At 49.1% G+C, this 26,712-nt stretch overlaps 1 protein-coding gene across 3 annotated transcripts in view; it reads right to left on the bottom strand.

Annotated features, from left to right (window-relative positions):
• Positions 1 to 3,617: 3,617 nt before the first annotated feature.
• Positions 3,618 to 26,712, bottom strand: part of TOX2 (TOX high mobility group box family member 2) — a 137,348-nt gene continuing 114,253 nt past the window's right edge. Inside the window, exons 4-9 of one of the 3 annotated variants that reach the window (XM_065892519.1) lie at positions 10,615 to 10,854; positions 8,014 to 8,241; positions 7,469 to 7,549; positions 6,253 to 6,648; positions 5,426 to 5,553; positions 3,618 to 4,402 (exon numbers count right to left, since the gene is read on the bottom strand). In XM_065892519.1, coding sequence (XP_065748591.1) covers positions 4,336 to 4,402; positions 5,426 to 5,553; positions 6,253 to 6,648; positions 7,469 to 7,549; positions 8,014 to 8,241; positions 10,615 to 10,854 — 1,140 coding nt within the window. In that variant the 3' untranslated portion in view covers positions 3,618 to 4,335. Of the gene's footprint in view, positions 4,403 to 4,566; positions 4,604 to 5,425; positions 5,554 to 6,252; positions 6,649 to 7,468; positions 7,550 to 8,013; positions 8,242 to 10,614; positions 10,855 to 26,712 lie in introns of those variants that run through there. The other 2 variants (XM_065892520.1, XM_065892521.1) reach the window with 2 other exon arrangements.

The raw sequence follows: 26,712 nt of genomic DNA, 5'->3' as shown, positions 1-26,712 counted from the left end.
ACGGCAGAAGATGAAGCACGGTCAACGTCGGATGGGCAGAGATGGGCAGGTGGGCGGTGGGTAGGGGTGCCTTCTGGCAGCAGGAACACCCTCCCTCTGGAGAGGAGGGAGGATGGAGGCCCAGGTAACCCCTGCATGTGGCATGAAACTGAGGCCAGACAGATGAAGGGCCATGGCATTGTGATGAGGGACAGCCTGCCTGGGAGAATCTTGGCTCTGCTTCCTGTGGGTCGCCTGACCTTGGGCAAGTTCCTTCCCCATTTCCTCATATGTGACTTGGAGTGAGTAAAAGTCTCCTCTTCCAAGAGTTGCTGTGAGTAATAAGGAGTTAATAAATACGTGTAAAGTTCTTCGAAATTATTATTATTGGTGTTATTTAATCTCTACACCGGAAGGTACAGTTTCCCGTATTATGTACTAGCCAGGATATAGTGGGGTGTGTGCGTGGGCATTGTGGGCGTGTGGTGTGTGACGTGTATGGCGTGTGTGCCCATGTGCTATGCATGTGTATATGTCTATATTCTTTTCCATTATAGGGTATTACAAGATATTGAATACAGTTCCCTGTGCGCTACAGTAAATCCTTGCTGTTCATCTATTTTATATACATAGTGCGTATCTGTTAATCCCGTACTCTGAATGCAACCCTCCCCGCCCAGCTTCCCCTTTAGAGAATCACAGCCACAGGGCCAGCCTCTGGCGTCTGGGGTCAGGGAAGCATGGCACTCTCCAACCACGGGCCAGTCCTCCAGTTCAGTCCTGGTCACTGGGCAGGGCACAGCCCAGATGTCCCCTACCCGGGAAGCTTTGGCAGACGTCAGCCGGACTGGGGACCCCTCTTCTGCATTCTCCTGGCTCCCTCTTTTTGCACTGGCTACATAGTAGTTTTAATTTTATATTTTTGTGATTTATGAGATGAAATTATGACTTTACGATCAATTGAATATTACTGTTTTCCTCCTCTGCCTCCGCCGCTTGCCTTAAGCTCCTAGACTGGCAGAATCCGCGCTCGATTCCACTTGGCCTCCCTGGCGCTCAGCGAAGGGCCTGGCAGAGACTAACTCCTCGGTTATTTGCGTTCCTGCTCAATGAACACATCGAATTTTCGCATCCTGGACTCCGAAAGTTAATTGGAAGGCCCATCCGTGCCATGTTGCCCACAATCGGTCTAATGTGGAAATCTGTACGTAGCCCTGGAGGGAGGGGTTACCACTAGGCAATCTTAGGACCAGCCGTGCCTTCCTTCCGGGGTGGGAGGCTCGGCCTTTGGCCCCGCTGTGAGCCCTGCTAGGATTCCAGTGTGTTTAGGGGGGCTGGGAGATGGATGCCGCTGAAGCAGGCACTTGGCACCAGGAAGGGCGAACGGTTTTGGTTCTGGGGCCAGTTTCACGGACAGGGGGTGGGCTGGGCGTGGAGGGTAGCTGCAGGCAGGAGCTGAGGGTCCTCACAGTGTCAGGGCCACTGCACTAGGGTCCAGGCGATAGCACGTGACCTCGAGGTACGGCTTGCCCAGGCCACAGACCGGCCTTGGCGTAGCGGGGGCGCAGTGGCTGCAGGGGTACCTGGTCTATTCTGAGGCTGCGGAGCCCGGGGTGCAGGTTTGGGAGCACAGGGTGAGGGCATCTGCGGCAGAGGCCTCAGTGCTTTCACGGCGGGTGAGGCATCGGGCTCCCGGGGACTCCGTGGGCTGTACCAACATCATCTCAGGACAGAGTTGGAAGAAGGCGGCAGACACTGCTTCCTGGGGAGAGGACTTCTTAGGGGAGAGGATTTCTTTGTGAGTATGTGGGAACCTAGATCTCCCCTTGCGCGAAGCTTGGGTTGGTTTCAGGGGCTGAAAGTCTTGCATTTGAAGGTAGGGCCGGAGCCAGTGAAAGAATCCGGAACTTTACTGGTGTGGCCTCACTGTACTCAGCTAGGACGCGCAGGTCCATGGCCCGAGAAATAGAGCCTGAGGTGGGATCTCCAGGTCAAGAAGCTTACCAGGTGGGTGCTCTCAGAAGGGGGTGAGGCAAGCAGGGCAGGGCAGAGAAGCAGCTAAGCAAGGATGGAGACCTGCTGCGTCATGACCTGCCGGGAGCTCCGGAGCGTGAGTGGTACCAGGGAGCCGGCTGCTCCGTCATTCGGTCCCTAGCTGAGGATAGCTCTGGGGAACGGGGCATCCCCTCCTGGTCCAGGGCAATGACTGGGACAAAGGGGGCCGCTGAGAACTGTGAGTGGCCACCACTCAGGAGCTGGGAGATGGGTTCTGGCCCATAAAGCGATCTGGGGGAGGCACCAACAGCATCCACTGTAGTTAGCATCGTGGACTCCACGGCCCTGAAATCAGCCTTCTTGTACCTTCCACTGACCATTGGCCCTGTTTCCACTCTCTGGGGCCGCAGGACGCACCCGCTTGGCCACCTCCTGATATATGTAGGCAGAGTATTCAGACTCTGCTTGGGTGCCTCTGACTGTCCCTTGCAGCCGAGAGAGAGGTCAGCCTCGGCACGTGGATGTGTCCGAAGGGATCCTGAGCTCCTGGTGCAGCGTTGGGCGGCGGGGCAGGTAGGAGCGTCCGCCTCGAGAGCAAGAACCCGATAGCCTTGCACTCTTGTTATCTGGGGTTGTCTGCACGGATCGCAATGATGCTGTTTTCTCCGATGTAGAAGCAAGAGTCGAATATTAAACTGTCATCGGAGTGTTCCTGACAAGCTCCACATGGGAAAGGAAATCGTGACCACATGAACTATTCATGCTTCACATTGCAATGATGCTACCGACATGACAGCGTGTTGTCTTTGTTTGGCTGGTTTTTCTTTTTTTCTTTTTCCAAAGTGGATTACAAAGTGCCCCCCTAGTGAGGAAACTGCCCACAGAGAAATTGTGCCTCATCCCGGGAGCTGTCGTCTGGGCGAAGCGGGGCTACATGATTGGAGAACGAGGGGCCAGGCCCGTGGAGCCTCCTCTGTCTGGGTCACGGGCCTGGTTTGGGGTGCCAGCACCTGTCCCCCTCCTCAAAATAGCTGTGTCACGGGGCGCAAAAGCTGCAGTCTCCCCAGAGCTCCACGACACCAGCGATTGTGATTTTTCCGGATACAATTAAAGTAGTCACGTAATTATTACTTTTTTGGGAAGTATCACCCCCTAAAATCTGTCAGGAAACCTGGCTAGGAGCCTCTCCTTGTCTGGGATGCTGGCTACCCTCGGGCTTGGAGGAGTCCCTCTGCCCGCCCTGGGCTCCTGTTGCCCTGAACCCACCTCTCACTTCCACCAGACTGGAAGCTTCCAGAGGTCAGAGGCCCCATCGGTGGTGAGGGAGTGGTCAGTAGGGACTCACTGCGGTCACCTGCCCGTGAGGGCCCTTGAGTGGCCAGCACTTTATGCCAGAGCGCCTGGAATCATCATGAGAACCCTACGAGTTCACATCATCATTAACCCACTTCTACAGATGGGAAGACTGAGGCCAGCAGGGCTCTGTCACCCATAGAGACCCTTCGGGGTGGGGAAAGGGCAGGTGGGACTTTGCCCTCAATCTGACTGACACCAGGGGCTCTGTCCTGGTGAAGCCACCACCGAAGTCCACTCCAGAAGGTCTGGCCCTGGCTTACCAAGTGTAAGGAGAGACAGGCTTGTTGCCAACTTTTCAGAAGTTTTATTACAAAGAACTTCGAGAGAAGCACTGCACCGAGGCAGACATTTGCAGGGTCAGAAAACGGCTGCAAACATGAAGAACCCAGACCCAAACCAAGCCCCCAAAGCACGCACACTTTATGATAAACTGCAGTTTCGTTCTCAGTTGTTCCTTATAAATAGACAGAAGTCGTTGTTGGCCATTTTAAATAAACGTATGATCAAAAAAAAAAAAAGGAAAAAAAAAGCGCGACATCTCTGAGTGTGGCTATAAATTGTCCGGTTCCTGCTGTACAGACGAGCAAACGGTTTGGCCGCTTCTTCCGTGCACATCTCCCTTAAGATAACACTTAAAAAAATGTGCTAAGGGTCATAGAAAATGCTTTTTACCTTAAAGGAATCTACTTTCCCCCCCACCCCTGCCCACCCTGCAACAAAATAATCTTACAGGTGTCTTCAGCACAGTTTCTAAAACACTTGGTCAACTAGTACTTACATGGAGCCAACAGTTTATGTTTCATAATGTCTTGTTCGCACTGTAAAACCGTATTTGCACATCTGGGGCTGAGCTGGCCCCTGCCCTATGCATCTGGGGGCGGGTTTCTGCTGCAGTGATCCGTCCGGGGGCGGCTCACGCGACTTTGGGCTGGGGCCAGACGTCCCGACATGGGGTACGGTGGCAGGGAGAGGAGCAGGGTCCACGGTAACCCTGGAGCAAGCAGGTCAGGGGGCGGAAGGTTCCTGCAGGTTCTTTGGGCTGGCGGCGGGCGGTGCGCTGCCTCTGCAGAGTCTGGTGGGAGGTTGAGGAAGAGACTCAGCCCGGGGCTGTGGTCGTGTCACTGCTCTCTCTTCTCCGGCACCCTGCTTCCTGCCAAGGCCTCTTTTCTGCTGTCAGCCCTTCAGGCTCTGAGCAGTGCCCTTCCAGCAAGCCTCAGGGAGGAGAGGGAGGCGGGCTTAGGTGAGGTAGAGCGATTTATCCCTGGGGAGGAGGCTGGGGGAGAAAGGAGAGGCTGTCAGAGTGGATGTGACGCCTCCACCCCGCCCCAGGCGCCCCCCTGGCCCTCAAGGGCCTGGACACAAGGCCCGGGGCACGTCAGGACACCTGCTCCCTGGCCCTTCACGCCCTCCCTGGATTCGGCTGCCCCTCTGAGGATGAATGAGGGTCTGTCCTGGCCCCTCCCTGACTATCCACTGGGTAGAACCGAACACCCCTCTTGGAATCCTGGCAGGGGACCACCTGGTCCTCAGCAGATACAAAAAGCTCAAACCTCAAAATGAGACCAAGTCTGTGCTGTGATTGGTGCCCAGAGCTCCCATGGGATCGGGCTGAAGCCAGTCTCCAGCTGAGGCCACGCCCTCGCTAAGCTCCCTCCCTGCCCTGGTCTGCTTCCCTCCCCCACCCCGTGTCCTGCAGGTTCTCCCTGAACACGTATACATCGTCGAGGACACCCAAATCCCTGCCTCAAGCTCTGCTTCTGAGGAAGCTGACTGAAGACAGATGGCTTAGCTACGAATGCCATGTCAAGCACTTGTGAAAAAAAAAACAGGATATAAGGAAAAGCAGCAAGAGTGAAGACAGGCCTCAGTTTCCCCTGCGGGCCTGGCAGCAGACCAGCTGAGTCCCTCTGGGGCCTTGCTTTGGTCCTCTCCTGAGGACGACGGGCACCCGGTGCCCAAGAGGACCTCCTGCAGGGCTGACAGTGACCTGCGCTGTCCCCCTCGTCTTTTCCCACCCTGTCATCCCGTCCTCACGCTCCACGTGTAGGCAGGACAAGGGCAGTGCCGAGGGCGGGCGAGTGGGGTGAGGGCCGACCTGCAGGTGCCGATGCCACACTCCCCGCTGGGGTAGCTGCCGTCCCAGTCTCCGCTGCTCGTGGGGTTGGATGGGCCAGGGGAGCGGGATCCGGAACCACTGGGGAACTCAGAGATGTGAGGGAAGTCCTGCCGAGGTGGGGAGGAGGCGGTGAGCAAAGGAGAGAGAATGGGGTGCATCTCAGGCAGCAAGAGGGGACGGGGGCGTGTTCGCAGAGACACTTCCCCGGCTTATAAGAAATCTCCGCTCTGCCTCTCTGCCTGGACCGCTTCTTTCTTTTCCCTAGTAGAGCACGTTCTGGAAAATTCAACCCTTGTCTTAGCTACATGGGGGGGAGGGGGTGACGGACTTTCTTTTCCTGGACCTCAGTTTCCCACTCTGTAAAATGGATTTCTTGGGCTGAGTGACCTCCCAGGGCCAAGCAAGCCTTGTAATTACCAGTGTCTGTGGAGCAATTAGGGGGATCTGGCTTCAAAGGCTCTGGGGAGAGCCAGGAGCTAGGGTTGATCTAGCAGAAGCCACAGTGGCCTCAACCCCTCCGGCCAGAGAGCAGAAATGGACAGAGGCTGAGGGAGGAGGGTCTGAGATACCCTAAGAATCTGAAGAACCTGTCTGGCTACTTGCCAACTGTTCTCTGTAGCCAGAGCATCTCAGGCAAGGTGTACCGCCCCAATTCACAGTTGCAGTAACTGAGGCTCAGAGAGGTAAGGTGCTAAGGCTGAGGTCACACAGCCGGTGAGTAGCAGGGCCAGTATTTGGAACCCCAAGCTGCCTCCCCTTTCTGCAAGGGGTCCCCGAGGGGCACGTTCTTACTGGATCCTGCTTACCTGTGGCCCTGGAGGTGAGGGGCTCACGGCCAACTGCACCTGGAGTGCCATGGGAGCGGGCAGGATGGGAGGCTGGGGGGCTGGGGACATGCTGACAGGTGGGCTGAGGAGGGCGCCCTGGGTGTGGGGCGGCAGTGGCAGTTGCTGGTGCAGGGGGGTGCTGAGAGGGAAGGAGGGGGGCGGTGGCGGGGATGCGCTGAGGCCCGGCAGCAGTGACTTGGAGCCCAGCGTCCGGGCAAGGCTGGCGGGGGAGGCCCCGCTGCGGAAGGCCTGCAGGTCGGATGGCGTCAGGAAGGAGGCCAGGCCTGGCATGGCGTACATGGGCTGCTTGGGTGGGAGCATTTTGGCCGGTGGGTTCGCCTGAGTGTTCTTGGTCTCACCCTGGTCGGGGGAGCTCTGGAAGGAGACAGACACCAATCACTCCGGGGAAGGTGCATAAGCCAGAACTTGGGCCACGAGATCGTGTGGTTTTGTCACCCACTGGCGTGGCTCCTGGATGGCTCTCAGGCCCCTGGGGAAAGAGCTGGGGACTCACCAGAGATAATTCAGGGTCGAGCACACTTGGCTCTGACCATCCAACCACCCCTGCTTTAATCCCTGGGGGCTCCCCTGCCCACGGGAGAACCCATGCTTCTCAGCCTGACCCGAGAGGCCAGCATCGTCCAGCTGGGCTATCCTCTACTTAGGCTTCTCCCCAGCCTCTGTGCCTTAGTGTGGGCCGTTCCCTTGATTTGGGACACCCTCTTTGCTTGGCCCTTTATGGCCTAACCCAGAAGCCACGTCCTTTGTAGCAGCTTCCAGACCACCCGCTGCCCCCCGTGGACCACACAACCACTGCCAACGCTGAGCCTCCTGCAGTGCTGGTGCTGAGGAATGAGGCAGAGAGCGCAGGACGGGAGGAAAGGCCACATCTGAAGACTGGCAAAACTGGGCCTCAATCCTGGTACAGCCACTTAACAGGCTGGCTACTCGCAGGCAGGTCGCTTAACTCCGCCGTGTAACAGGTTCTTCTTGGAAGAATTAAATGAGATGCATGTATACTATGCATGTAAAGCATAAGCTTGGCACAGAGGCGGTGCACTGGAGAAGGGACCACATTGGTCTTATCCATCCCTTCCAAGACCTATGGTGTTGACCATTCCCGCCTTGGTTCTTGCTCTATCCCTCAAGTGGCCCCATTCTTATCAGGGCTGGGCCTAGGGATTCCAGGTGTTACCTTGGAGACAAGGCTGGCCCTGTAGGCTGCCAGAGCCTTCAGATACTCCTTCTTCGCTGCTTCGGTCTTCCTCTTGTAGGCCTGAAAGATCCAAGATGTGGGCAATATCGAGGAGAGGTCAGGTGGTCAGTCTGAGCTCACAGGGCTGGTAACTGGCATTTACCTCGGAGCTAGCTCTGCTCCTATTCTCCCTGCAGGCCCCTGAGAGGAGGCCACGGGCCTCTGGTCAGCGGATAAGAAAGCTCTGGCTTGGACCCCAGACTTTTAGAGTTGGAGGCCAAGATGGATGAAGACGCCTGTTCTCATTTAACAGATGAGGAAGCAGAGGTCCAGTTTTTTTCTCCACTTAACCAAGTGGCTAGTGAACGCAGCTACAAAACAGCCAAATCAGAAGGGTCCTACCTCCCCAGCTTACAGATGGGCAGACTGAGCCTAGCAAAGACCTCTGCAAGAGTCTCTAGTTCCAGAGGCTGGGCCTGGTTCCAGACCTTCCAAGTCTGACCTCAGAGGCTTGAGGGATGGCCCAGAACGGGATGGAGGCTCACCTGCTTCTGCTCCTCTCCCAAGCTGTCCCACATGGAGGCCACGATTTTGGACACGTCCCCGAAGGTTGCACTGGGGTTCTGTCCCTTGATGGCGGCCTGAGTGTCTCTGAAGAAAAGCGCGTAGGCCGATACAGGCTTCTGTGGCTCGTTGGGGTCCTTCTTCTTCTTCTTCTTTGGGTTCTTGGCCTTTCTGCCAGGGTCGGCGGAGGGTCTCTTTTCTCCCGACATCTGCCCGGGTGAGAGGAGTCAGAAATCAGAGAAGCCTGGGACCTCCTGCCAAAGGGGACCCGACCCAGCCTCAGGCAGAGCTGGACTTTCCTCAGCTTTTCCCTGCCTGCCCAGCCTTGCTTATACACAGGCAGCACCTGTGGGCTGGCCATGCTCCCCCCGGGCTTGCACACACACACACACACACACACGCACACATGCATGCACACATGTCCTGGGTATGAGCCCTGGGTTTTTCTGTTTTCTTTTTCTTTTTTTTAAATCTAGTACTGCATTTTTCATTTAACTCATCAATGAGAAGCAGCATGATGGTAAAGTTGATTCAAAGAAATACAAGAGAAAGAAACTGGTTAGTGCCCTGGAGAGCAATAAAGCTATCACCTCTGGGGCTTCTAGTCTTCTGTACCAGACAGAAGTCATTTGTGTCTCTACAGGGAAAAATTCATTTGCCTCGTAATCAGACAAAAATCGTTTACATCTTCATTGCTTTTCCCCCAAGTTAACATCTTCCTTTACAGAGTGTAAAACCCCCTAATCAATAATGAAGGAGGAATCAAAACAAAGGCACAATCTCCCAGAGAATCAGATAATTTTTGAGAGTCTGTTAGATGATGCTGTAATATGCCATTGAAAGAATGTGCATTTATCCGTTTTTGGACTATTTCCAAGTTTGGGACAGATATATTTTTCTTAACAGCTCTCCCTTCCTGTGATCACAAATAATCCCCAAAGATTATCCTTGATTACATAAGATCAGTCTCTTCCACCACATTTCAGCCGTGTGATTTGGGTCCAGTGGCTTAGTCCCCCTGACCCCCTTTGAAGTTGTTGGATGGAGTGAGGTTAATGGAACTGTCGCCAGGTGTGGCCTCACCCTGGACACCTGGCCTCTGATGCAGTCAGACGCCAGGACCACCATACGGTGGGCACCTCACTTAGGGCTTCCAGGATGCGGAGCGGGTGGGAATACCCCCCCACAGACTAGGACTCCCAGGCCACCCAGGGACCAGGGATGTTGGTCAAAGGCCCTGGATCCTGCCATGGAGACCATGGCTCTATGCACCAAGGAAATGAAAGTGACACCATGAACTGATAAGGAAACTGTGGGCCAGTGGATAAGACTCAGGCCTGCACATCTGAGGGACGGGGAGGGGCAGTCTGTAGCCACATTGGTTCTGTTCCTGAGTGTTTCTCTGCAGCCACTCACCTCCCCAAGCCTTAGTTCTGTCAGCACCGTGGCAAGGCTCTGACGGGATAGGAGATGCGGACGGATGCACCTTGTAATTGATGGAGAGCTGAGCAGATGAGGCACTGCAGGCGGTTAAGAGCACATATGCTGGAGCCAGATTGCAACCACCTTGGTTTAAATCCTGGTTCTGTGACACTTGATACATTACTTAACCTCTCTGTGCCTCAGTTTCCCCATCTGCCAATCGAAGATGATAAAGGCACCTACCACATAGGGTTGCGATGAAGATTACGTGGATTAATTCCTGTCGTGTCCTTAGAATAGTGTCTGGCCCGTGAAAGTGTTTTAGAAGGGTTTGTTAAATAAAAAGAAAATAAAATTAAAACCGCCCCCGCCTGGACTACAATAGAGACCAAGTTATCCTGAGGATGTAGCTGGACCAGGATCCAGAGGTGCCCACCCCAGCCTGGAGGTCAGGGTACCTGCAGGATGGCATGGGTGCCACGGTTACTGCCCAAGGCCTCTGCAGGGCCGCCACGTGGAAAGGGGTGAGAGGCCCTTAGGAAGAAGAAAGGGAGGGAGGTGTTGTGGAATCAAGCCTTGATTCTGCCGGCGACTCATTGGGAGGTTCCGGGCAAGCACATCCACCCTTGGCCTTTCGGGGCCTCTGTTTTTGTAAAAACAAGGTGCTCTACGACAGGGAGGGAGATCTAGAGTCAGTGCAAAGAAAGGATGGGAGCCTGGACACATGGTGAGTTCTCATCCCTGACGTGTTCTTGAAGAGGCAGCACCACACCTGGTTCCAGGGATACAGGGTGGGCCACGCCCCCAAGGGGGGGGGAGTCATTTTCCGTGCTCCATCCTGCAGTGCTGCCCAGAGCACTGCTGGACCACCCATCTTTGTGGTCCTCCAAAGTGGGCCAAAAAGGCCAAAGTGGTCATAGACATGGCCCTGAGGATCTTGCCAATGCCATCAATGCCACTGAAATGACCCATTGGCTATTCAGGAATAAGACGACATCACGTTTATCCAGAATTTTCCTCCTTTTTTTTTTTTCCAGCAAAGGGTATAGTTATACTCTTCTAGTCTTTTTTAGAAGTAGGTGATGACCATTTCCATGCAGGGCCTGTCCCCTTGCTGACAGGAGGGCACCTTAAGCCTTTGCATCTCCATCCTTACGTACCTTGAAATGCGCTTCCGACTCCTCCTCCTGAGTTGAACTGGAGGGAGACGGGGTCGCCGACTTGCTCCCTGGGGGTGATGGGGAGCTGTGGGCGATGCCACTCCGGACGCCCATCTGAGAAATGAGCTGGGACTGGCTGAGGGCGCTCATGTGGCTGGCCAGCATCGCCGGGCGGCCCAGCAGGGGCCCTGGTCGGCCCGAGTCATAGGCAGCAACCTCTGAGTGGACCATCTCCTGGATCTGAGAGAAGAGGAGATTGCATGTTGAGTTTGAAAGGACCAGCACATCTGCATGTGTATGTACCAGACTCAGAGGAGGGGGTCCCCTCTGAGCTGTGGCTTCCCCATGGATCACCCACAGGTGAGGGTCCATTCTATTCCGACCCCTGCACAATTAGATGCACCTCTGGGGGTGCCATTCTGTTGATATTCACCCTGGACAGAGAGTCAGCATCTCAGCCCTTGCTAGAGAGCCCAGTCCAGCTGTGAAGAGATCATTTTATGATACTGGGTTTTCCTTCCTGGAACACGGTGTACCTTTGCATTTATTCACTATGCAGCGTGATAGCAAAGAGCATAGACGTTGGAAGCCGAGGGCATTTTGAATCCTGGTTCTGCTGCTTATACACTGGGTGACTTTGGCCAAGTTACTTAACCTCTTTGTGCCTCAGTTTCTTCACCTGAAAAATTTGGATAATGATTAAACTTATCTTCTAGGGTTGTTAAGGATTAAATCTGCCTGGCACACAGTAAGCCCTATCTTGTACGAGGGTTTGTTAAATACATAGAATAAATAAATCCCTTAATAAAGTTTGCACATTTTCCCCCCAGAGGTCAGTCGTTTTCTTATTATCTATTCCCCATGATATTTTCTAACTGGTTATTTTTAGAATATAAAGCAAGCTACTGATTTTTATATACAGGCATTTCTCATACTAAACACATTTAGAATAGTGTACACTTTTTGCCTAAAAATTACATACACACACACACTGTTCAGTGAGGCATGCCAATTTGCATCGTCTTACAATTATTTTTATTTCCTCTGAATTTGTGGTTAAATTCTAATTTTATTTATTTATTTATTGCGGTACGCGGGCCTCTCACTGTTGTGGCCTCTCCCGCTGCGGAGCACAGGCTCCGGACGCGCAGGCTCAGCGGCCATGGCTCACGGGCCCAGCCACTCCGCGGCATGTGGGATCTTCCCGGACCGGGGTACGAACCCGTGTCCCCTGCATCGGCAGGCGGACTCTCAACCACTGCGCCACCAGGGAAGCCCTAAATTCTAACTTTTAATATCCAGTATCTGTGTTTTCCTTTACTTGTTCTTCGTTAGGGAGCCTCATCGGTTTTCTATTTTATTTTGTGGGATTTTTTTTTCCTCCTCAAAAGAATCAAATTTCAAATTTGTTTATCAGGTCTACTCCTCCGTTTTCTAATTCTTTAATATCTAATTTTATCTTTATTAATCTCTTCCTCTGATTTTTACATATTTATTAGTGTTGCTTCCCCCTCAATTTTGGGTCGCATTTTCAATTCAGTATTTTCATTCTCAATGTTTAGAAGTAGGTTTCATGCTATGAATTTTCCTCTGAACACGACCTTAACGTTTCTCAGACTTCATCACGTGAGATTTTCATTATTGTTCTTTTTGGTGTATTTATTTTTAAATTTCAGTTTTAATTTCCTCTCATCCAATCGATGTTTAAGAAGAGTTCTGAAATTTCTTTTTTTTTTAATTTAATATAATTTAAAAAAATTTTTGGCTGCATTGTTTCTTCGTTGCTGCACACAGGCTTTATCTAGTTGCAGCGAGCGGGGTCTACTCTTCATTGTGGTGCGCGGGCTTCTCATTGCGGCAGCTTCTCTTGTTGCGGAGCACGGGCTCTAGGCGCGTGGCCTTCAGCAGTTGCAGCACCCGGGCTCAGTAATTGTGGCTCGTGGGCTTAGTTGCTCTGCGGCATGTAGGATCCTCCCAGACCAGGGCTTGAACCTATGTCCCCCTGCACTGGCAGGCGGATTCTTAACCACTGTTAACCACTTGCCTGTGTCACCAGGGAAGTCCAAGTTCTGAAATTTCTAAGAGGTCAAAAATTTTTGTTGTTTCTTTTCCTTTTGCTCCTAATTTCTAGTAACAAACGTGATCTGAGAATATGATCTGTACTATTTGCACTTTTGAAAATTTATTGAGGTTTCCTTTAAGACCCACATATGTTTAAATTTTGTATGTATTTCACAGTATTTAAGGGCAAAGGGGAGCTGTGTTTGCAGAGTAATATAATAGTGTGACATTTCTCTGTCTTATCAGTGGTGATTATATTATTTCGATTCCTTTGGTTTGTCAAAGTTGCCTACAACTTTCTGCTTCCATCAAAATCTCCCTTTAATGCTTAAAGTTTTTGTTTTGGGAATTTGATGTTGGTTTTTATTGCAAAAAGAAAACTGGCAATTATATCTTCATAACGGATTAAACTTTAGTATTATTATAAAGTGTCTAATTTTTGCCTTGAATTCAGTGGAATCTGATATGAACATTGCTATCCTTGCCTGTATATATATTTGTTTGAATTTGTTTGGTGTTTCTTCATTTCTGAGGAACTTTCTTTTTTACGTGTCAGTTTCCATTCTTTCGGGTTATCTTTGTCAAATGTTGGTTTTTTTGTGTGATGGTCAGCTTTAGAAAAAGAACTGAGTTGTTTCTCTTTTTCATTATGTCCTGGAAGAGTATAAATAACAAAGAAATGATTATTTTCCTTAGAGAACTGAAAGAGTTTAGACATAAAAATATCTGAGGCCCAGGGCTTTTTGAAAGATTGATTTTCACAATATTTGCTATGGCTAATAGGTCTATTTTAGTTTCCACATTCTCTTGAGTTAGTTCGGTTTTATATATATATATATATATACACACATATATATATACACACACACATATATTTAGAAAATTGTATACTTCATCCAGATTTTAATACCAGTAGCATAAAATTAGGATAACATTACCATATTTTTAACCTACTCTATGGTTTTAAATCCCCATTCTCAATTGTAATACTGTGAATGCATGTTGCTTTCTAAAATTTTCCTTCTCAAAATGTATATATTTTTAACTGTCCAAAGAACCAGTTCTTATATTTAAACAAATCTATTTGACAACTTTTCTGATCATTATTAAATTTTGCTTTTCTCTCTATTAATATTAACTTCAGGTATCATGCTGCTTTTTATCTAGCTTTTCAAATTAAACAATTTACTTATTTTCACATTTTCTTTTTTAATAATAGACGTAGTAGGGCAGGGGTTCAAACAGGGACACTTTTGCCATGTAGGAGATGTTTTTGGTTTTTAACTGGGTGAGGGGGTGCTGCTACTGGTGTCTAGTGGGTCGAGGGGCCAGGGATTCTGCTCAATACCCTATAAAGCACAGAATGCTCCCCAACAAGAGTTATGTACCCAAAATGTCAACAGTGCTGAGGGCGAGAAGTCCAGCTCTGTAACCATGATTTTTTCCTCCTGAGGAGGACTGTAGCTGAATCACAGAAATATTTTAAAAATACTCTACAACTGAAGATTTGATTTTCCTTTTTACCCTAAAATTATTTGGAAAAGAATCTTTATTAATGTAGCCTTTTGTGACTGTGGCCAGGGAACATAACTCCTAGGATTTTATCTTTGTGGTACTGAAGTTTTCATTATGGCTTAAGATATGATCAATTTTTGTAAGACTTTCATGTGCCTCTGAGATAATGTTTACTCGGTAACATACACATTTCTCTATGTGGCTATTCAATAAACTGTTTTGACTACTTCAGCTGTGAAATCTCGAGAAAAATGAGTTTAAGCCTCCTACTACTATTGTGTTCCTATCAGCTTCGCTATAGAATTTAAACCAGTTTTCTTTATATTGATGTGGTTATTCATTCCCATATATGTCCCAGAATGCTATATTTTCACACAGCTTCTTGTTAATTTTTTTAAGAGTATGTTTGCCTCAATTAATGTTTCTATCTTAAATCCTACTTTATCTGTGGCAATTATCACTTTCTTGATTTCTCCACTGTTTTATTTACTATACTTCAATAAAAATTTTTTTTAAAAACCACAGTGAGATATCACCTCACATCTGTTAGAATGGATATTATCAAAAACACAAGAGATTACAAATGTTAGCAAGGGTGTGAGAAAAGGGAACCTTTGTATCCTGCTAGTGGGAATATAAATTGGTGTAGCCACTATGGAAAACAGTATGGAGGCTCCTCAAAAACTTAAAACTAGACTACCACACGATCCAGCAATCTCATCCCTGGGTATATATCCAGAAGAAATGAAATCACTACTTCGAAGAGATATCTGCACCCCATGTTTACTGCAGCAACATTTATAATAGCCAAGACATGGAAACAACGTAAATGTCCGAGAACAGATGAAGGGATAAAGAAAATATGGTACATTTTACAATGTACAATTACATTTTACATTTTATTCAGCCATAGAAAAGAAGGAAACACTGCCTTTTGTGGCAGTGTGGACGGACCTTGAGAGCATTAGGCTAAGTGAGATGAGTGAGACAGAGAAAGACAAATACTTTATCTTCTCACTCATATGTGGGTTCTAAAAAAGCTGAACTCAAATAGAGAGTACAGTGGTGGTCGCCAGGGCCAGGGGGTTGGGGGAAATGGGTGAAGGTGGTCAAAGGGTACAAACTTCCAGCTGTATGATGAATAAATTCTAGGGATCTAATATACAGCATGGTGACTATAATCACCAATACTATATTATATAATTAAAAGTTGTTAAAAGAGTAGATCTTAAAAGTTACCACCACATACACACTTATTATGGTAATTATTTCACAGTATATACACGCATCAAATCATCACGTTGTATACCTTAAACTTAAATATGTTAAATCTCAATAATACCTCAATAAAGCTGGAAAAATTTTTGAACACTTTGAACAAAAGGTAGATTTTAAAATCTATTCTCTAAACATCCTTTACTATTCCAACATGTACACACTCCTTTTTCCATGAATCTTAAAGAAGGATCTGACGTTATTTCTTCAAGGGCAAATTGGCCTTGGGGCTCTGTGTTTAGGGCTTGTTTTTTCTTTTTTCTTTTTCCTTCCCAGCTGCCTGTTTTAGAATTCTTCAATCAGGTATACCTGAACTCAGTAATTTAATATATGGCCAACACTTGATAATGGCAGATTTTGAATTTTTGCAAATCTGCTAAGTCTGAAATGCTCCCAAAGTTGTTCTAATTTGCACTGCCCTGTTTACTAGAGAAGTCAAACATTTTTTCATTCGTTTCCTGGACATTTGGGTTTCTGTTTATACTGCTGGTGGGAGTGTAAACTAGTAAGATACACATTTTAGGAAGAAATCTGATCATCCATATCCTATAACCTAGCAATTCTATACCAAGATATTTACTGTAAAGAACTTTCCCACATGCACAAGAAGACATATATACTGCAGGAAACTTTAAAGACTCTGAAATGGGCAAATGAATGTTCTTTCAATGGGTGTTGGCTAGTCGACCTCAGGGTTATCTGTTTCTATAGAAATGTGTGCCTTTGTCTTTGACTAGGCTATTTGACAACTTTGTAAGCTGTACAAAAATGATATTAGTGCAACTTATTGTTTTATCATTAAGTTTTTTTAAATTGTGGTAAAATACACATAAGATAGGATTTACCATCTTAACCATTTTAAAGTATTTCACGTTGTTGTGCTACCGTCACTACCATCCATCTCCAGAGCTCTTTTCATCCTGTAGAACTGAGACTTTGTATCTATTAAACCATAGCTTCCTGTTGCTTCCTCCCTGTGGCCCCTGGCAACCACCATTTTACTACTATGAAATTTGACTATTCTATGAATCTGACTGCTTTAGGTACCCTCCTGAAGTGGAATCATAGGGTATTTTTTCTTTTGTGTCTGGCTTATTTCACTTAGCATAATGTCCTTAATGTTCATCCACGTTGTAGCATGTATCAGAATTTCCTTCCTTTTAAAGGCTGAATGCAATTTCATTGTATGCATATAATGCATTTTGTTTATCCATTCATCTATTGATGGACACTTGGGTTGCTTCCATATTTTGGCTATTGTGAATAATGCTGCTATGAACACAGATGTACAAAGATCTCTTCAAGACCCTGCTATCAACTCTTTTGGATATATACCCAGAAATAGAATTGCTGGATCATATAGTAATTCTATTTTTAATTTTTGAGGAGCTGCCATATTGTTATCCATAGGGTCTACACCATTTTATATTCACACCAACAGTGCACAATTTCTCCACATCCTTGCCAACTCTTGTTTTCTCTCTCTCACTCTCTCTCCCTCCCTCTTTTTCTTTTTTTTTGGATAGTAACCATCCTAATGGTTGTGAGGTGGAATGCAAATGATTCTTATCCATAAAAATGCAAAAAATGTTGTCTGGTAGAGGTACCAGTTGATCGCATCCTGTAGAAAAGAAGAACCCGAACACTGTATTCTTGCTCTATAGATATCAACCAGTTTTGCATTTATAAGAAAATTTATTTCAGCATTCTTTTTTTTTTTTTTTTGCGTTACACGGGCCTCTCGTTTGTGGCCTCTCCCGTTGCGGAGCACAGGCTCCGGACGCGCAGGCTCAGCGGCCATGGCTCACGGGCCCAGCCGCTCTGCGGCATGTGGGATCTTCCCGGACCGGGTCACGAACCCGTGTCCCCTGCATCGGCAGGCGGACTCTCAACCACTGCGCCACCAGGGAAGCCCTATTTCAGCATTCTTGATTGCCTATATATGTACCTATTCATCAGATTGTTCTTTGAGCTGATTATAATACCTTACTGGCTTCCTCATTAGTGAATGAATTAAATAAATTGACATGTTTTCATTTTATATTTATATGAAAGTCATATTACCTTTCAAAAATTATATACTACAACAATGATCATTACAGCACTTTTTTTTTTAACTCCAGAAAAACTGGGAATAATCAAAATGTTTGCCAGTTGGGAAATGGTGGTAATCTGTGATCTATTCACAGAATGGAATTCTGTACAGAGTTGAAGTGAATGGCCTGGAGTCACACCTACCAATGAGGACGAACTCAAAACAATAATGAGTAAAGAGTTTCAGAAGGATACATACAGTGGAATACCTTTATGTACACGTTCAAAACATAAAACATTACTATAAAGTGTTTAAGGCCATATAAAAATGCAGTAAAATCATCAAACACCGATTACAGCCCCTTCCTCTGTCGTGCAGGCGTGCCCTGGGGCTCCCCAAGTCTCTGGCTGAGGTCACATCCTTGCTCAACTCCTTCCTCTGTGGACTCTGATTCCTCCTCCTTCGATAAACAGCATTCACAAGAATCTTCGTCTCAGGCTCTGCTTCCAGGAGCCTCACCTAAGTCTCTCTCCATCAGGTCAACGGGTCTCCCCTCTCCGTGGGCTGCGCCCCACAAGCATCAAATCATGTTCACTTCTCTCCTGTCTTTACGTGCAAAGCTCCCTTAGTTCCAAGTCTCCTAAAAACTGCTGTCCCAACTTTCTCCCTGCACAGCCAATCTCCTACAGAGAACTATCTATTCGCACTGTCACTAGGCGCCCCCCCGACCATCGGCAACTCATTTGGCGTGTACCCTCCTTACTACGTATACCACTTAAGCATCTCCATCATCCTCCCACCGTCTTCATCAGTAGGAAGAGGAGGGGAAAGTTTTATTAAGCATTTAATATGCGCCAGAAGCACTGCTAAGCTTTTCCATATATGGCCCATTTAATCGCCACAGCTACCATACCAGGTGGGTAACATAGTCATCCTCAGCTGAGGAAGCCAAGGCTCAGAGAGGTTCAGAGACTTGTCCATGATCACACAGCTACTGCCGGTGGAGCTGGATTTCTACAGACCGTCATACTTCCTCACTAAGCTATGATGCCTTCCCCAAGACACCCCTTACTTAGTCCTTGACTCCAAGAATTGCTGCCTTGCCCGACAGCCCTCTACCCTCCAGGGCCTGACTCCTGGCTGTCCAGCTACCTCACTAGTCACTCCTTCTTGGTCTTCTCCAGCCCACTCCTTCAACACTGGCATTCCTCCAGCTCTATCCGACTTTCCCTCCTTTCTTCCATGCCCCCTGGGTGAGTCGTGGCTTCTGCATGGATGCCTACAAATAGGGGGCATCCCCCACAGATGATTCCAAATTCCCATATCCCACCTAAGAAAGTGTTTTGTTGAAAGCCAATTTCAGGCTTTGAAAGAAAAATGGTGAGCTCACAGGAGCAGTACACAGAAGTGGTCAGACGTCAATCCCTCCACACATTCTAGAATTCTCTACCAGTTCACAGGGCCCCTTCCCCAATCAAAGTCCACCCTGCTCTGCCCAACACATTTGGCAACCATTGCCTTTTCTCCTAATGAGCTATAGCAGGTGCTGTCAGGGGTCAGCCCGCTTGCCCTTGGCCTACGTTGGAGGTCCCCCCGACACCACCAGTCCAAGGGTTATCGCCTCTGTTGCTGGTTTCCTGCATCTCCCTGCCTGACAGCATTCTCTGTCCAAGGAGGCTGGAAGTGCTGAGCCCTAGAAGTGGCCCTCTATCTCTGAGGGGCTGCAGTTTGTGGATAAAACCCCGGCTTCCCCTCCCCTCAAGAGGACAATTCTGAGTCTCATTCCATACGCCTCTTGGAGGGTCCACAACAGGCTTCCAGTTGGTCCAGGTGGCTACAGCTCATCACCCTGCCCTTTACTGGCTTTCTTCCCTTCCTGTCCCTCTTCCCTTCTTCCTTCCCAGACATCCTGGGATCACCCCTAAACAAACTACTTGCCCCGAAACCTTTGTGTCAGAGTCTGCTTTAAGGGGGATCCCAATTTAAGACACCAGCCCTCCTCTCGGCCCCCAGCATGGCTTCCTCAAGCCCAGGTGCTCTGCTGGCCACCACAGTGACCCTTCAGGAACATAATATGTCTCCTCCCTCCTCAGAAGCTTTTAATAGCTCCCCCATGACCCACTAGCCCAGTCCTGGCCTTGTAGGAGCCCACAAAGATCTGCACCATCTCTTTCCTGCCGACCTCTCCAGATCCTTCCCAGAGCTTCCCAGGACATGTGGGCTTCGAGCTGGAATGGATAGTTTCCCCTGTGGCTCACTGGTCTTTTCATCATCTTCAAGCTTACCTGAAATGCCACCTCCTCAAAGAAGCCTTCCCTGACCTCTCCTCCCTCTTTTGGCCATGCCCTTTACCTGGGCCTTCCCCTGGGCTCACCCTGGTGGGTACGGAGCATCTGCTTATGTGCAGAGATATATAATGTGCTTCCCCAGCCCCAGGCAGGTGGCCCAGCCCGCAGCTGGCACTTATGAGGTGTCTGGTAACCAAATGAACCAAGCCTCCTACTTCTCTCATGGAAACATATGGTCACCTCCAGGAGCCTCTCCAGGAAGGATGAAACAGAGGAAATAGTAAGGGTGTCGCTGTGAACATAATTAGGTTCGCCTGGCTTAATAGATTCTCAGGGCTGCACACAAAGGTGTTTTTCTGCAGAGCAGCATTTGCGTTCTCTATGGAGAGTACCCCAGGTGCTGAGAGCAGCCCCACGCTGCAAGGAGAGAACAAGAAATCACACCCGTCTCCTTCCCACTTTCTGCTGATTCACAGAATGCACATCCACCCTGCTTCCTCTGAGGCAGGGACAAGGTGTCATTCAACACAGCCTCACGCTCTGCCCAGGGAATTGGAACTTTTTTTTTTCTGGAGGCAACAGCGGCTCCGCTCAATTCTCTCATTGAAGCCTCTGCCTCAGTTCCAGAGGGTCCAGAAACTTCTCCTTAATTTCCGAGCACAATCAAACCACAAAGGAAAATTAACAAGCCACTGACCAGCATTTTACAATCCCTTCCATAGCCTCGGAGCAGCTCTTTCTAACAGATAGTAATATTCCTGTTTTATAGAGGAATGGTAACCATAGTCACAGTGATACCATATACTTAACTATCATGTTTAGTGAGTACGCACTATGTCCCAGGAGCTTCATGAACAAACCTTTGACATAGACACTCTTATCATCCCCATTTTATAATAAAGACACTGAAACTCAGAGAGGGTAAGTGACTTCCCCAAGGTCACACAGCTAGGTAGTGGGAAAGTCAGAATTCTGGCTGTCTTCCAAGACTGAGATCTTTTTACTGCAGCCACAGACCTTAACGGCTCTAATATAGGTGGAGGGTAATGAACCTGCTCTCACAGGATAGCTGTAAGGATCAAATGAAAAAATGTTGTAGAGAACCTGGCACACAGTAGGTGTTCAACAGGAGAGGTTTCCTTTCCTTCATGCCCTCATGGACTTGCTCAGGGTATAACCTTGAACTGGATCTCAATTGGGCTAAGAGGTCAGAAACAATGGAAGTTTCTGGATTATGAAAGAAATATGAGAGAAGCCAAGAGGGAGGCTCTGATGACAATAAAAATAACAGCACAAGGCCTGGCAAAGGGGTGGTGCTTCAAAGATATTTGTTATATTTGTTAGATCAGGAGTTGGGACTTCTGTAAAAGGCCAAATATTAAATATTGTAGGCTTTTCAGACCAGAAGGTCTCTGTTGTAAGTACTCAATTCTGCCATTATAGCACAAAAAGCAGCAGTAGACAATATGTAAATGAATGGGGGTGGCCATGTTCCAATAAAACTTTATTTATAAAAACAAGCAGAGGGCCAGGTCTGGCTGATCGATAGCCATGGATTGCCAACCCCTTGAATATTGTTAAGTAAATAGAAATGGTGCTAGAAAAACTACCCTGTATTTGTCAGTTAACATCTGCCAGGCACTCACCTTCTGACTACATGTAATTCTCACCCAGTTGTGCGTGGGAGGAAGGTGTGTTTATCAGTAGCATGTTACCGATGAGGAAGCTGAGGCTCAGAAAAGTGCCCAAGGTCAGAAGTTGTAAGTGGTGGAGCTGGGATTCAAACCAAGGGCTAACTGGTTCCCAGGCCTGGGTCCTCAGGCACTACCCCACCCTCCTGCCCAGCCCTGCCCTAGGAAACAGCTGCTCGGTGTGCTGTCCTTGGGCACAACCCTGCCCTGGCCACCAGCTGGGCTCTTGCTCTGTCTGAGTCACATCACAGCCTCTCTTTCAAATCAGACAGACCTGGACTGGTGACAGAGGCCTGGTAGTTGGCCATTGTCCTCTGACTCTGAGCTTCCATGGCTTGTCTTGAGCCTCTTTCTCATGTCCTCAACTGGGCCTCTGCCTCCAGCTGCCCTCATGAGAACTACCTCTGTGGTCCTTTTACTTCTCGAGTCCTCCTCCTGTTATTCATTCAACAAACATTCTCTGAGGGCTTCTATGTCTGAGATCTTGGGAAGAAGCAGGACGAAAGAGCAAACTAAAAACACCCCATCTGGGGTGCACCGTCTGATGGCGGAGGCAGAGATGCAGCCACCCAGTTTCTTGTTTTTATAAATTTATTTATTTATTTACTTTTGGCTGTGTTGGGTCTTCATTGTTGTGCGTGGGCTTTCTCTAGTTGCGGCGAGCGGGGGCTACTCTTCGTTGCAGTGTGCGGGCTTCTCACTGCGGTGGCTTCTCTTGTTGCGGAGCAAGGGCTCTAGGTGCTCAGGCTTCGGTAGTTGTGGATGCAGGCTCAGTAGTTGGGGCTCACGGGCTCTACAGCGCAGGCTCGGTAGTTGTGGCGCACGGGCTTAGTTGCTCCACAGCACGTGGGATCTTCCCGGACCAGGGCTCGAACCCATGTTCCCTGCGTTGGCAGGCGGATTCTTAACCACTGCGCCACCAGGGAAGTCCCACCCAATTTGAACCAGTGCAAGAGCACAGGCGTGCAGTGGGATCTGGGGAGGGGGCTAGAGAAGGGCCCCTCCAACGGCTGGAGAGTTAGAAAGGCTTTCCACAGAAAAGACTCTGAGCTGGCTCTCGGAGGGGAAGTCTGCAGAAGACAAGGAGGGGGTGGAGGGCTTTCCCAGAAGCAGGAACAGCATGTGCGAGGGCGCAGAGGCATGCAGCAGTCTGATGGTTCATTTCCTGTGCCCACTTGACTGGGCTACAGAGTGCCCAGACATTTGGCCAAACATTATCCTGGATGTGTCTGTCAGGGTGTTCCTGGATGAGGTTAATATATGAGCTGGTAGACTGAGTAAAGCGGCTTGCCTTCCCCGATGTGGATGGGTATCATCTAATCAACTGCAGACGCGAATAGAACAAAAAGGCTGAGTAAGAGAGTACCTCGCCTCCTGACTGCTAGGACGTCGGTCTCCTCCTAGCCTGGAGCTACACCACCAGCTCTCCTGGGTCTCCAGTTTGCTGACTACAGATCTCGGGAAGAGCAGGAGATGAGGATAAAGGGGTAGCAGAGGCTAGGACGTGGAGGGCCGAGGTGGAGGACCATGCCTGCAGGTGCTAAGGCTTGAGGCAGAGGCGCGTCAGAAGCCAGGTCTGTGTGCCGACAGCCGCCAGGGAGTCCTGTGATTTGCAGCAGAACTGCTTTCCTGGGGGAAAGTTGTCCCAGGACTCAGAAGCAGCAGACACCCTGCATAGCAGTTTCCCATTGCTGCTGTAACAAATTACCACAGACCTGATGGCTTAAAAGAACACGAACTCATTACCTTACCGTTCTGGAGGCCAGAATCCATATCACTGTGCTAATGTCAAAGTATGGGCAGGGCTGGTTCCCTCTGGAGGCTCCAGGGGAGAATCTGTCTCCCTGCTTTTTTTTAGGATGGATGTGGTCCTTACTCCTTGGCTCACGGCCCCGCATCACACGGCCTTTTCTCTCTCTACTTCCATTTTCCCATTTTCCCAGCACTCCAGGTGTTGGACCCTCCTGCCCGGCTCTATAAGGACTCATGCTTACATCATGGGGTCCATTCAAATAATCCAGAATAATCTCCCCATTTCAAGATTTTAACTTAATCACATCTGCAAAATCCCTTTTGCTGTATAAGGTAACATACTCAAAGGCTCCGAAGATTAGGACACGGCCATCTTGAGGGGCATTCTTTAGTCTACCGCATCCGGGAATCAATGATGTGGGTGAGGCAGGAGATAGATGGGCCCAGGCTGAGCAGCTGAAGTTCGTCCCCTGTGGACAGATATTCCAAAATAGCAGGAGGGAGGAGAGGCTGGGCCCTCTTATCTTTGATAAAAGATAAAAGACTACATATTTCTCATTCTTGAAGTCAAGGGGACCTTCCCGACTATAAAGCTCCTTGGAGGTCAAAATGGGAGTGACGTCAAGCTACCCATAGGCCTCTTTACTGGAATCCATCTTGGCTAAGAGATGCACAAGCACACATGGGAGGTTCCTGAGATATACCAAATATGGACTCAGAACCAGGCAAAGCAAGATGACTGGCCAAAGGACACCTGGGAGAAATGCCCCACAGAAGTGATTCAAACTACCACAAGGGCATGACTCTCTCTCTGAGCCCGCCCATATGTCTATCCACACGTACTCTTTTTCCTCCTAATAAACACTTTACTTGTTTCACTACTTTCCGTGCCTTTGTGGGAATTCATTTCTGCAAAGCCAAAGGGCCAGGGTCTTGTCACTAGATACTGGTGTGGCTAGGATTCAGCGCTCTCACTGCCACGGCCTGACTTCAATCTCTGGCCGGCAACCAAAACCCTGCTTCAAAAGCCAGTGCAGGCCGAGGCCACCCGAGATCAGGGGGAGTCACAACCAAAGCTCCCCCTATGCCAACCCTCCCAGGGATACATCACCCTCTGAAGTTTCCTCAGGCTTTAAGAGTCAAATATCGGAAGACTATTTTTTTTTAGGAAAATAACTCCAGCACAAAAGAGATAGAAAGCCATTAGAAGCCTTCCCCAGTGCCTGCCTCTCGCCCCGAAGCCTCATAAGTAAGTATTTCTAATAAACTTTCATGCTTGGTGGGAGATCCCTTGCACACTGACACATTTCTCCTGAAATCTGAGATGTCTTGTTCAGAGTAATAGCTATAGTGCCCAGGTGCCCAGCTGCTATTGTAAAATCAGTAAGCATTTAATTGAAACAAATGACTATAATAATAGTACATTATCCCTGCAGGCTGAGCACCATCACAGTTTTAATTATTGAGTTAAGCGTCAGACTACTTTATCCTTGAGAGCAACAGCCCCATTACAGGTTACACTGATCATCCTGTATGACTATGAAGGCACCAGCAGGGAAGGATGTAAATGGAAAGCAATTTGTCCTCTTTGGGGCTGGTTTTGTCTTTGAAGAAAGGTTTGCAAACACAGGTTTCTGAGACACTGGGTCTGGGGTTGCCCTGCTGGGGTCGTGAAATTTCTGCTGGGTTGGGATGGCGGCGTGGTGGTCCTTAGGTTTCCCATCCCTGGGATGCGAGCTCTCACTTCTCTGCTTGGAGCCTGCACTAGACCCCGACTTCACTCTAAGTAAAGGCCTGAGTCTTTACCAAATCATACGCCCCTAGAACATCCCACTGCCACCGCCACTACCACCCAGACCTCTCTGGTCTTCTTCCCATTTTGCTTTCTCCCCATTCACTCCACTCCAGCACCCACACCTCCGGCCACCCCTCGCACACCCAAGCTGATGGCCCTCCTCTAGCTCTGTGTGATGCCCCCTAGTGGACAACAGGCAATATTTGGAGACATTTTCAGTTACAACTGGGAGATGCCACTGGCATCTAGTGGGCAGTAGGCCAGGGATGCCGCTAAACATCCTACTAGGCACGGGACAGACCCCCACCATGGTGAATTACCCAGCCCCAAATGTCAATAGTGCCAAGGGCGGGACGCCCTGCAAGTTAGCTGTTGCCTTTGAACGGGATGTTCCTCCCCACCCGCGGGGACACCTACCCGACTTATTCCCTCATCTCCTGTCAGTCTCTGTTCAAACCTCCCCTTACCTATGAGGCCTTCCCTGACCCTCCCACCTAATACTGCAACCTGCCCACGCCCCGCACCGCTCCTGCCTTCCCAAGCCCCTTCAGGCTACTGTTCTTTTTCTTCCTTCCAAAGCACTGATCACCTGTAAACACACCGTGTGACGTCTTTATTGTCTCTCATCTTGCCCTCCCTGCCAGGATGTAATTTCCACACGGGCGAAGATCTGTGTTTTGTTCACCATCATATTGCACCTGGAACAACGCGTGACACATAGAAGAACGTCTGTTGAATGATTTATCCGCCCAGACCCCTTCTTCCTTTTCCTCCCACACCTATTCTGCCTCTAGATCAGGCAAGGCCACCTCCTCGTGATCTCCCAAATCCACCCCTCTTGCCCAGGTTCAGAGCCTGCAACGATTAATTTCACGTGTCAACCTGGCTGGGCTAAGGGATGTCCAGATAGCTGGTAAAATGTTACTACTTCTGGGCATGTTTGTGAGGGTGTTTCCGGAAGTGATTAGCATTTGAAACCTGTCCACTGAGTAAAGAAGATGGCCCTCCCCAATGCAAGTGGGCATCAGCTGAGGACCCGAACAGAACAAAAAGGCAGAGAAAGGGCGAATTTTCTCTCTTCTTAAGCTGGGACATCCAACTTCTCTTGCCCTCAGTCATCGGAGCTCCTGGTTCCCTTTGGACTTGGACCAAATTATATCACCAGCTTCCCTGGTTCTTCAGCCAGTAGATGGCCGACTGTGGGCCTTCTATGTATCTATCGATATGCTATTGGTTGTGTTTCCCCGGAGAACCCTGACTAACACAGAGCCCATTTCTTTTTCCTGGACCGTGAAACGCCTCTTACTGGGCTGCTCAGAGGTCTCTCCAGCACGCGTTTTTGGGCTTACTCCCATGTGCCACATGGCACGTTCTCGGTTGCCTGAGGGCAGAAACCGAGGCCTGTGATCTGTCACAGTCCCAGGGCCCACACGGGACTGCCTATGAGCCACAGGCCCTGGGAGACAAAGAAGGTAGGCACAGGCCCTGTCATTCAGGAAGGGCCACCACCTCCAGCAGGACGGACAAGTGAGCCAGCCATGTGAATACAGTGTGATGTGCTATGAATACACTCACCCGCTCCACAAATGCAATGTGTCCCCTGCGACCTGAGCTCCGGGGACACAAACTATCCCATCCCTGTGAACGGGTGAATGACGCACCACATGGACGCCCCGTTCAGTCACA

The sequence above is a fragment of the Phocoena phocoena genome, chromosome 15 (assembly GCF_963924675.1).
Source record: "Phocoena phocoena chromosome 15, mPhoPho1.1, whole genome shotgun sequence".
NCBI classification, from domain to species: Eukaryota; Metazoa; Chordata; class Mammalia; order Artiodactyla; family Phocoenidae; genus Phocoena; species Phocoena phocoena.
Note: the sequence above shows the minus strand (reverse complement) of the source record. Positions and strands in the feature narration are given on the sequence as shown.